Below are 9,788 nucleotides of genomic sequence, written 5' to 3'. Positions count from 1 at the left end.
CTGTCAAAGCCTGGAGCAGCCTGGTCTCTAGGCTCCTAAATGGCTGCCACAGAAGTCCCCACACAAGAACATTGCTGCAGCTGGGTACCCACAGGACTTCCTAGATCTGACACTCAAGAAATGTGTGTATCTTACAGGGCTCAATGCACTAGGATTTCTTAAGATACAAGCAAGAAAGTGCAATAACAAACAAGTTTATTGAAATCGATGGAGTGCTCACCTGAAAGATACAAATTGACATGTTTCTCTTTATTTCCAGGGATGGGAAGGGGATGGGAGGAAGGGGATCAGTTCATCACCAGGTATTTCTGGAGAAGAACCAGCTCACTTGCTGTTGGTGAAGTTGTTTTACAGTCAATACACAGGTGAGACAATGACTTTAGGAATGATCTGAGCACTCACCCAGATAAAAAAGAATTGGAGTGTATCTTTGATTATCAAAACATGGAGGCTAAGGCCTGGCAGAAGAAGGGTTAAGACACCTGCAAACTTTCACCTCAGCATCGCAAAGCAGTGTTCTCTGAGTTGTAGGACATGAACCTCAGGTCTACAAAGTGACTGCAAAAAATCATGGCGCACACATGCTTCCTTGCAACGAAGCAAGTGATCAAAATTAAGGAAAACTGAAAATTAACAATCAATAATTTAAACATTAACATCCTTTATATGTGGTTGCAAATGAAAATCTGTGTGACAACACAGCATAATACCACCTAGAAATTCTTTCCAAAAATGCTAAGTGGGCCCTGCAATTACAATGGTTTGAGAAACCTTGCTCACATTGTAGTGGGTAGGGAACCTTCCTGGATTAAGTTAAGTCAAGTCTCTCTTTTCAGACAAGTACTTGGATCTCTGACTTCTCACACAGGAGAGCTAACCATTTACATAAACGAGCAGTTTTAAGCCTCTCATGCCCCTCCTTACCACCACCAGTATGCGCTCCGTTCTTCCTGACATTCATTCTTGGTGCCACGGGCATCTCTGTGCTCAACTTGCTGAGTGCCTCTTTAGGCACCAAGCTGGATTCATTTATTGTATAGAACATTGTATGGCAGACTGCAGGACTGCATTCCGCTAGGCCACATGGTGCTGGGAAGCTAAGCACAGTGACAGTACATGTAATGGTACCAAAAGTCCTTTCATCACTGCAGGCCTTGGTGGCTCTCAGGCCAAGACCTGGCCCACAGACCCAAAACTCATACTTAATACAGCTTTTCCTTGCCAAAGCTTTAGTGGAGCAAAATCTCTAGAACTCAGAAAGCTGCCAAAGCGATATGAGTCAGAAATAATTTCTAAGTCCCATTAAAAAAGCTGACCTACGTATAATAGGCATGCTATGTGGACACCACTGCTACCTGGTTTGCTACCCATAATCTGACCGCTTTAGTGATCTGCTGAGTCCCTGGGTTGTGTGCTGGATGCAACTGCCTATGCCAAGTGCTCGGCTCTTTCAACATCTCCGAGGTACCACACGTTCTCCCCGTGCCACAAAGAGATCAGGAGCTGCTCAAATTAAAGTCCTTTATTAATGGAATGGTTTTAATAGACCAAAAATGAAATGGATGAAAGGAATGCTTGTCTTTTATGGTTGCCAGAAAAAGTAAATATTGTCTACAGACATTATACAGCTTTCTTTTAACCAAAATTAAATACGGTCCATAGCAAAGCAAGCAATCTGTAGAAATGTATTGTTATGCTGCTATTACAAACTTTACATTGGATAAAAACCAGGTGTCTCAAAGCCAGCTTTAACCTTAGTTGATTACTGTTATGATTCTGTGTATTTTGCCTTCATCTCCCTTTTTTGCTATTATATATAAATCAGGCATTAACAAGGTTAAAAAAGTGAGTGATCACAAAACAATCACAAAACAAGCTCTGAGTAGCAGAGACAGAGAGTGAGCTCCTTGCTCACCACCCAGCACGACTACTCTGTCACCCTCTTTCAAGATTTAAGGAGGAGTTTATCACCTCCCTGCAGGCTCTTCCCACATCCAACCATTTGTCTCTCCAATCAACTTTCAGTGCCAGGAATGCCCGTGAAGGCAATACCTGGTACGAGAACATACATTTTAAATATACATATTTTAAAGGAGCATATTTTCTTCTAGCAGTACTGTGTGCTGTCTCTGCGAATGCATGTTCACAGTAAAACCATGTCAAATAAATATTACAAGGAATCAGCACAGTGCATCCAGTTTCACTTTCCAAACGGAAAGTGGTGTGTCTGCGTTTAGTGGTGGTATAAGGCAGAGACTTAATACAAATCCAACTTTGCTAAGTCACGGTCATGAACAAAGAAATCCTGCCTAATTACAAAATACTTGATTAACAACTCAGCCAAACAAAGGGATAGGTTTACTATACACCAAAGCTATTTGCTGAAGAGGACTTCACTGCTGGTTTCATAGCGGACAGACAGCACAGAGAGTATGTTTTTTCAGTTTGCAAAAAGGATTAATCAGATTACTTTGTCCATTCAATCAAACATTGCTCTGCTGTAACAACATCGTTCTCAGTTCCCTCTCTCTTTGATCCTCCTGCCTGTATTTCTCCTCTAGTTTTTGTTTTTCAGAGTCCATACTATAAAAAGTGGAATCTGTGCTTCTCCTAATCTTCTCAAACTGACTGAAATCCGCAACGTACTTTCCATTTGGAGAGAGAGAAACCACAGGAACGAACTCGTAGCCCCAGTGGATCTCCTCAGGGATGTAGGAAGTCCTGCTTTGGCAGACAGCACTGGTGGACTCCACCGTGGCGTTCAGGAGCACCACAAGCTCAAAGTCCTTCTCCTTGAGATTTTGAGGCGTGAGATCTCTCAAAGGGCTGCTTTCATCCAAAATATGGTAGAAGGTTAAAGGCAAAATGAGAAATGGACTCTCTGAAGAGGAGTCAACGTTGAACTTGACACTGGCTTGATTCAGCAGGATCCGCTCCCCTTCTTTGGTTTCATATGTCTGAAGAAGCTTCCCAGACAGCTGACACTGTATCAGAAGGCTCTTCCTCATATTTGCTACTCTGATCACCAGGCAAAGTTCTCCATTGTGTTTCGTAATGACAGCACAGTGGCTGAATTTAATAGTCTCTGCCCTTTTTTTAGGTCTTGCAATTTTGGCCAGAAAGGTACCTGTGATGAAGATTTCAATCAAGGTGGTGATGACCAGTTGGGCCACAAGTAAGAAAATGGCATGAGGACACTCCTCTGTAATGAAACGAAATCCATAGCCAATGGTTGTCTGTGACTCCAGGGAGAAGAGGAATGCCCCAGTCAGAGAGTCTACATTCTGGACACACGGCTCGCGCTTTGGGGTGAACTTGTTTATTTCTAAATCACCATGAAGGAATGCAATGGCATAGTAGATAACTCCAAAGAGGAACCAGGTCATAACGAAAGTAGCAGCAAATAAGGTAAGTTTGTACCTCCACTTCATGTCTATAACTGTAGTCCACAAATCTTGAAGGTAGAGTAGATAAATGCCATCGACTTTGTCTATCCGCACGTTGCTATGACCGCTTTTGGACATCACACGGGGTTTGTGTGCCTTGAGCATGGCAGTGTCGATGCCTCCGTTAACCAGCGGGACGCGGGACATATTAATCTTCGTGGTTTCCATTCTCACTGCTTCAGTCCTAAGGAGAGAATAAAAGAAGACTGTTACTTAATGAAATCAAAGCACATGACTGATTCTGAAAAGCATTTGAAAATGTTGATGGAGAGAAAGCACAAACATAATCTAAACACAGCAGCAGTGAATAAAAACAGTTGAAATATAGTTACCATCATACAATATCTGACACTACAAATAATTTCATATTCTTTTTTCCAGGAAAAAAAAACAAAACATTTTTTGATTCTGGTGACTGCCAAATATGGAGAAGTAGGTTTCTTTTATGATAGCCTGCAAAAGAAATTTGACCAAGCTGAAATTTTATATTAGTACTTTATTTCTGTAAAATGCATTAATTTTTTTTTCTTACGTTTCTCTAGAGAAGAGGCTCTTTTTGATTACTGAGCAGGTTTTCTTTAATGCCCTGAAGAGAGACATCTGATCAAAATTAAAGTCGCGTCAATGCTTGGTTTAGAACGCAGATCCAGCACACCACCTCTGTCTCTTCCTGCAACGGAGGCAAAATGAGCCAGACCAGCTTTCACTGTGAACAATTAACTTCCACAAGGGATTTACTCAATCGGATCTGGCTCTTTGTTACAAACCTACAACTAACCTAGAGGGAAACAAAGCAGACCCAAACACATCAAAGTCGAGTTTTGGAAAGGAATATTTACACCTGAAAACACTTCAAAGCTGTTTGCACTGTACCGCACTCTGATTTTAAGCCATCTAAGGAAAAAAAGGAGGCAATTCCCAAAGTCAGCCGTGGGCCCTAACCTGCGGGAACCCAGCAATCATTGGACCACCCGACTCCTGAAGTTTGTTTACTGTGCATCAGTCCGGGTGGAGAGTAAGTGTGCGGACACTCAGGACTGAACAAAGCCCACAGAGTGAAGCAGAACGGTGCCTGTGCCAGTTTGATGAGGCAAGTGACAAGACCCGGCTTGCAGGACCAGACAGTGATTACATAGAGCAAGGACAGTGCATGTTATAGTTGTTTCCAACAACAAAACTTCCTGCTGACAAAAACAACAAAGAAAAAAACCATCCCATGCATCCTTTGTGCTTTGGCAGGTCATACAAAAAGCATTGTTTTGTTCCATTGTTTTCCTCAAAAAGAGCCTTAAGTAAGTGATTCGTTTTCGTGAACCACTGGGAAAAAAAAAAAAAAAAAAAGAATGTCTTCCTTATAGCTACTTAAAAGAATTTTGCAGGAAGTACAAGATATATTTGTGGTACACACATGTGCCAGTCCAGGACATCAGCATAATTGCTCACTGAAGTACCTTTCCTGTTATGTCAATTAAGGAGAATTTTTGTTTATGACTATACCCATCACATTGCTGCAGGTTTTCTGGGAAAGGGTAACTAAACTTAACTCCCATTAACACCTGTAGCTCATTATAATTTTGGTTTAATCACCAACATTTCTCTTCCATAGCCTAGGAGCCATTGCCATATATATTTATATATAAAAGAAAGGAACGCATCAATGATCCCAGTAGGAGATTCCTTATGTGACAGTCAAATCAACACACAGCGCGCAGCATGTCCGGATAATAAACAGGAAAAAACCTTCAAGTGATCTGAAAAAGAACAACGGGAGGAAATGGGGGGGTGGGAGGGGTCGGGGTGGGAAGGCGCATACATGCAACTGCTCTTTAGGCAAACTCAAAATCAAGCGCTACTGTCAGCGCATGGTAAATACATGCAACCTCTAATGGGAAAACTTTTAGGAAAATGCATACCGCTTAGTGAAGAGGCTTCATTCCCCACACCGCAGAAAACACCCCAACAGCGATCAAAAAAAGAAGAAGGGGGGGAAAGGGGGGGGTGGGAGGGGTCGGGGTGGGAAGGCGCATACATGCAACTGCTCTTTAGGCAAACTCAAAATCAAGCGCTACTGTCAGCGCACGGTAAATACATGCAACCTCTAATGGGAAAACTTTTAGGAAAATGCATACCGCTTAGTGAAGAGGCTTCATTCCCCACACCGAGCCTCACCCTGGATAAGCCATGGATATAAAACCTGTGCAAAAATCTGTCCCGAAATAAGTACGCTTCTTCCCCTCAAGCACACTTCCCCTTAGCCATTACTTCCAGGCACAAACATTACGTGGTCAGAACAAATTTCCCTGCCACAAATTGCTAGGCCAGGAGATAGCTGGCCTCTCCAATCCAGCGCCAGGGACACGTCCCCGTCCCATCCCATCCCCCTGCTCAGCCTACCTGGATGCCTGCTCCTGGGAGCAGCTCCCCAGGGCTGCCGGCTCCTCCTCCTCTGGAGGCCACGAGGATGGAGATGGCCAAGGCTCCACCTTCCCTTCTCGGTGCTCCAGCTGGTGGGCTTGAGCTGGTGGGGCAGGGACAGGGCTCATGGGCTTGGAGAAGAGCAGACTTACCTGCTCAGGGTCAGGGGTGGCCCAAGGCGAGTGGCACGTGGACACTCGGCACACCACACTCACCATGACTTTACCATGCCCAAGAAACACTGGCTTCTGCACAAGTGGTCAGCATACGTGTAATAAATCTGGCATGTTTGGGATGCACTGGGCATGCTGTGCAGAGCAGCTCTGCCCCACATGCACTGTGGCTCTGATACTTCCTTCATATACCAAACTTGGTACGCATACACTGCACCATTCATCTGCAGCACCAGCCAGGTCCAGTTTCAACCCGCACAAGGGCCTGGTGAGAGTTCTTGCCCCTGCCTCTGCTCTGCCCTGAAATACCTTGTTCCCTGTCCGGGAGCCCTGAATGGAGAAAATCCTGACACTGCAGCCTGCCACATTTCCAGACCTGGTGGTGGACACCTAACATCACAGATGTACCGAAATGCCGTAGCAGAAGAGTTCCCCCACAAGACGAGAGGTGGGAAGGTAGTTGCAAGGCACAGTGTCTTCCCTGGGCTACACCAACAGTGACAGCTGTAAATTTTGCCATTTCAGGCTTAACTTGAGAAGTAAAGCTTTGCTGCAGCCCTAGGCAATGTCTGGCATGCTCCAGACTGTGTTTCAACCCACAACCAAAGCCGTTTCTCACTGTGCCTCTCTACTGTCCCCATGTGTAAAGTGGATCTCCCCATGTGAGGTCAGCATGGCAGAGCTCTTAGTTTTGGAGTCCACCATAGATGAAAGAGGCTGTATCAGTGCTCCCCTGTCATCTTTTGTGTCCTCCCTTGATTTGTATTTCTGTATGTGACAAAGTTACTCAGCTTTACAGTGATTTCCTGAAATGGATCCCAGCCAACTTCTGGTGCTTTTTTTGGTGTTAGGGTATTTTTTGTGTTGATTTGCTTCCTATTTTCTTCTCTTACATCACTTTTTCCTGTGTGATCCTGAATTCCTCTAGTGCTCTTTTCCTCTCCAGGGAAATTCATCTTGGTTTCCTTTCCCTGCAGAAATATTTCCCTTCTTCTCTGTCACACTGATACGGGAAGAGAGGATCTGTCATGCCGCCTTGGAACAGCACTGCCTCTGCTCCCCTCCCTTATCACTGGCAGCAGCCAGCAGCAGTCATCTGGGGGGAAGAAACTCTGATGAAACCAACAGTGGAACAAAACCTGGCTTCAGAGGAGGGTTCTCCCCTGCCCTCCACTTCCCACTGCTTCCTGAGTGAAGTGACCAGTACAATATCCCACAAAAAATGATTCGTGGGTGTCCGTATGTATAAAACCCATGTTACAACACCTGCGTTACTGTTTCCCATCTTATACCTTATATAGGCACCTCAGATACTCTACGCCCTGACAACCGTCCTCAGCACCTCAGCTGAAAGATTTTGGTTTGTTTGGTTTCTACTCCTTTCCCTCTAAATCAGAAAGCACATCTACCAGAGTAAGTTAATACAAGCAAACAAGACTGAATAATCATAGTAGTATACATTTTTAAATTAAAATAACATCTACTTGCCCATTAGCTAACTGATTTTACACTGATAAAGTATTTTTTATTACTGTAAAAACCCCCGACTCAAAGAGTAGCTGCAAATAAAAGTGAACTGAAGTACAGTTAAGGAAACAGCTACTTCAAGAGGGAAGAAGATGAAATTGTCTCAGACTTGTCTAGCACTTTAATGTCCTGTGAATTCCTCCTTTCCTCACCAGCCCTTTGGAACAGCCAAAGGAGACTCCCTGTCAGAGCACATGCTGGTAAGGAAGTTTAGTGCAGACAAAGTCAATAAAACGTAGAGCTACATACCAAACCACCAACCATGAATACCTTGATATTAAGGTAATTCCAGCAGCCAGGGATATAACAAGCACATTAACACTGCTTCCAGAGACCACATTATCAAGAAGTCGAAGCCAGCTTGCATACACGCAAAAATGTTCCTGTTGCATGAAGCCAGATTTGCTTGTGCAAGACCTCTTTTGGCAGACACAACTGATTAAAAGTGTACAGGAGCATGACTTGTTCGAATGGCCTCAGCTGTTTGCTTTTTTTCAAATCAGATATGCTTTGCCACTTGAGCAAACCCTCATGCATGCTTCACTGCCACTCTGATACAGGGGCAAAGCTTGAACTGTTTTTTCAACCAGCATAAACCATTAGCAGGCTTGGCATTAAAAAAAAGCAGGGGTGAGGAAAGAAAACATTGACAAGAACTGCATAATCTTTAGATCTTTCCTAGGTCTGATGTGGTTCAGTAGGTTATAAAAGTCCCTCCTGAATTCTCAGTGCTCTGCCTAGCATGAACACCCTCCTGCCTTTGGGCTATGCACCAGGTTATGCTGCGCAATTGTCAACCAGCAAAATCCTCCTCTGTAGCTGAGTTATGGAATACAACAGGAGAGAGCGGAGGTAGAGGGAGGGAAGCAGTGGTTGCAAAAGGATGCTTCACCTCTGCCACCAGCTGCAGCATGCAGTCACACAGCTGGACACTGCTACCCTGGACTTCATAAAAGAGTCCTTCAGCAGTAGGACTGATCAGCGTTGAAAATGGTGATAGGCAGGCTGGCAGTCAGTCATATTGTGAAAGAAGCTGCCTTTAAAAACTAAATTAACACCTTTTTATTTTCTTTCACAAAAGGACTGAGCCAAGAGAACTGTAAATACCCCCTCAAGTCAAAATCAGTTCCCAAAGCTGTGCCTTTAGCTCCCCATCCCTCCGTAGAGTCACCCATCAGTGCAGGGCAGCCCTGTGAATGGTGACTCTTCCCGGGCTCGGGCACCCAGGAGCAGGTGAAAGCAGAGGCACGGCCGAGCCTGCAGGCAGGATAGTGCCCGGGTGCTGCAGAACTGACTGTGCCGTACATAGGTGGGGGCGAGCGGTGTGGTGGGGGAGGTAGCAGCGTGTTTTTCAACACTCCCGGCAGGGCCAGGACAACCATTTACAGACCAGTATGAAGAAAGTGAAAACCCCAATCCATCTTTGTCTCTCCTAGGCTGCCTGCCTGACATCTGGCCATGGAAGATGAATTAAAGCTGGAGAAGTCTCATGGTGCGTTGTTTCTGAGGGAGATTTGTACAGGAATCTTGTTCTTTCCAAGGGCAGGCTGTAAGACTTTGCAGTAACTATTGATTTATGTAGATGAGCCTTGGAAACTACACTGGTGCAAGCAAATAGGAAAACAACCAAGCAGGCAGAGAGAAGGCAAAAGATGACTCAAAGCTTATTGAGGTTAATGGAGAAGCTCCCAGTGATTTCACAGGTCTCTGGACCTTTCTCCAAGTGGAGAAAAAGCACTACCGCTAGCGTCTGAACAGCTAACACACTGCAAGTGAGCTGTTCATCTTTTCAAAAACCTGCCCTCCAGCCTCTGCCCTGGGCTCTGCGGATGAACAGGGCACTTGGCTGTGCAGAGCCTTCATCCAGGAACCCTCACATACACCAAAGTCTTCCTTCAGAAAGAAGTAAGTAAAGTGATCTGTGTCTGAAACTCTCCTTTTTGTGTTCGGTAATATGGCTTATACAATGCTGCTGGAAAAGAGAGAAAGGTTCCCCAGAAACCTGTTCTGCTCTTTTATTTTTACGAATGGCTTTTCTTCTGTAGTGCAACATTCAATACTTTTGAATGTCTCCCTTGCTGACATATTGTTGTTTCAAACTCTTTTCAGTTTCAGACAATTCATTAGCACAGTTAAGCATTTAAAACCTCCCTTTGCTGTGATGCTTTTCCCACCCACTAACCCTTTCCTCGTTCTTGCTGCGCAAACCTTACCTGGCTCTTTCTAC

At 44.6% G+C, this 9,788-nt stretch overlaps 1 protein-coding gene across 1 annotated transcript; it reads right to left on the bottom strand.

Moving 5' to 3' along the window:
• Nucleotides 1-1,516: 1,516 nt before the first annotated feature.
• KCNJ15 (potassium voltage-gated channel subfamily J member 15) lies at nt 1,517-4,126 on the bottom strand. The gene is made up of 2 exons (XM_009282989.2): nt 3,979-4,126; nt 1,517-3,630 (listed from the first exon to the last, which is right to left on the bottom strand). The coding sequence occupies exons 1-2, from the start codon at nt 4,044-4,046 to the stop codon at nt 2,484-2,486; spliced, it is 1,215 nt and encodes a 404-aa protein (XP_009281264.1). The 5' UTR covers nt 4,047-4,126; the 3' UTR covers nt 1,517-2,483.
• Nucleotides 4,127-9,788: the final 5,662 nt, after the last annotated feature.

The sequence above is a fragment of the Aptenodytes forsteri genome, unplaced genomic scaffold, assembly GCF_000699145.1.
Source record: "Aptenodytes forsteri isolate BGI_AS27 unplaced genomic scaffold, ASM69914v1 Scaffold2, whole genome shotgun sequence".
NCBI lineage: Eukaryota > Metazoa > Chordata > Aves > Sphenisciformes > Spheniscidae > Aptenodytes > Aptenodytes forsteri.
The sequence above is the reverse complement of the archived record's forward strand: the minus strand, read 5'-3'. Positions and strand labels throughout refer to the sequence as shown.

Excerpts from the sequence above, each read along its gene's own strand:
- KCNJ15 (XM_009282989.2), bottom strand. The coding sequence starts at position 4,046 with ATGTCTCTCTTCAGGGCATTAAAGAAAACCTGCTCAGTAATCAAAAAG. Across the intron at positions 3,631-3,978 it reads AGCCTCTTCTCTAGAGAAAC|GACTGAAGCAGTGAGAATGG; the intron begins GTAAGAAAAAAA and ends TTCTCTCCTTAG.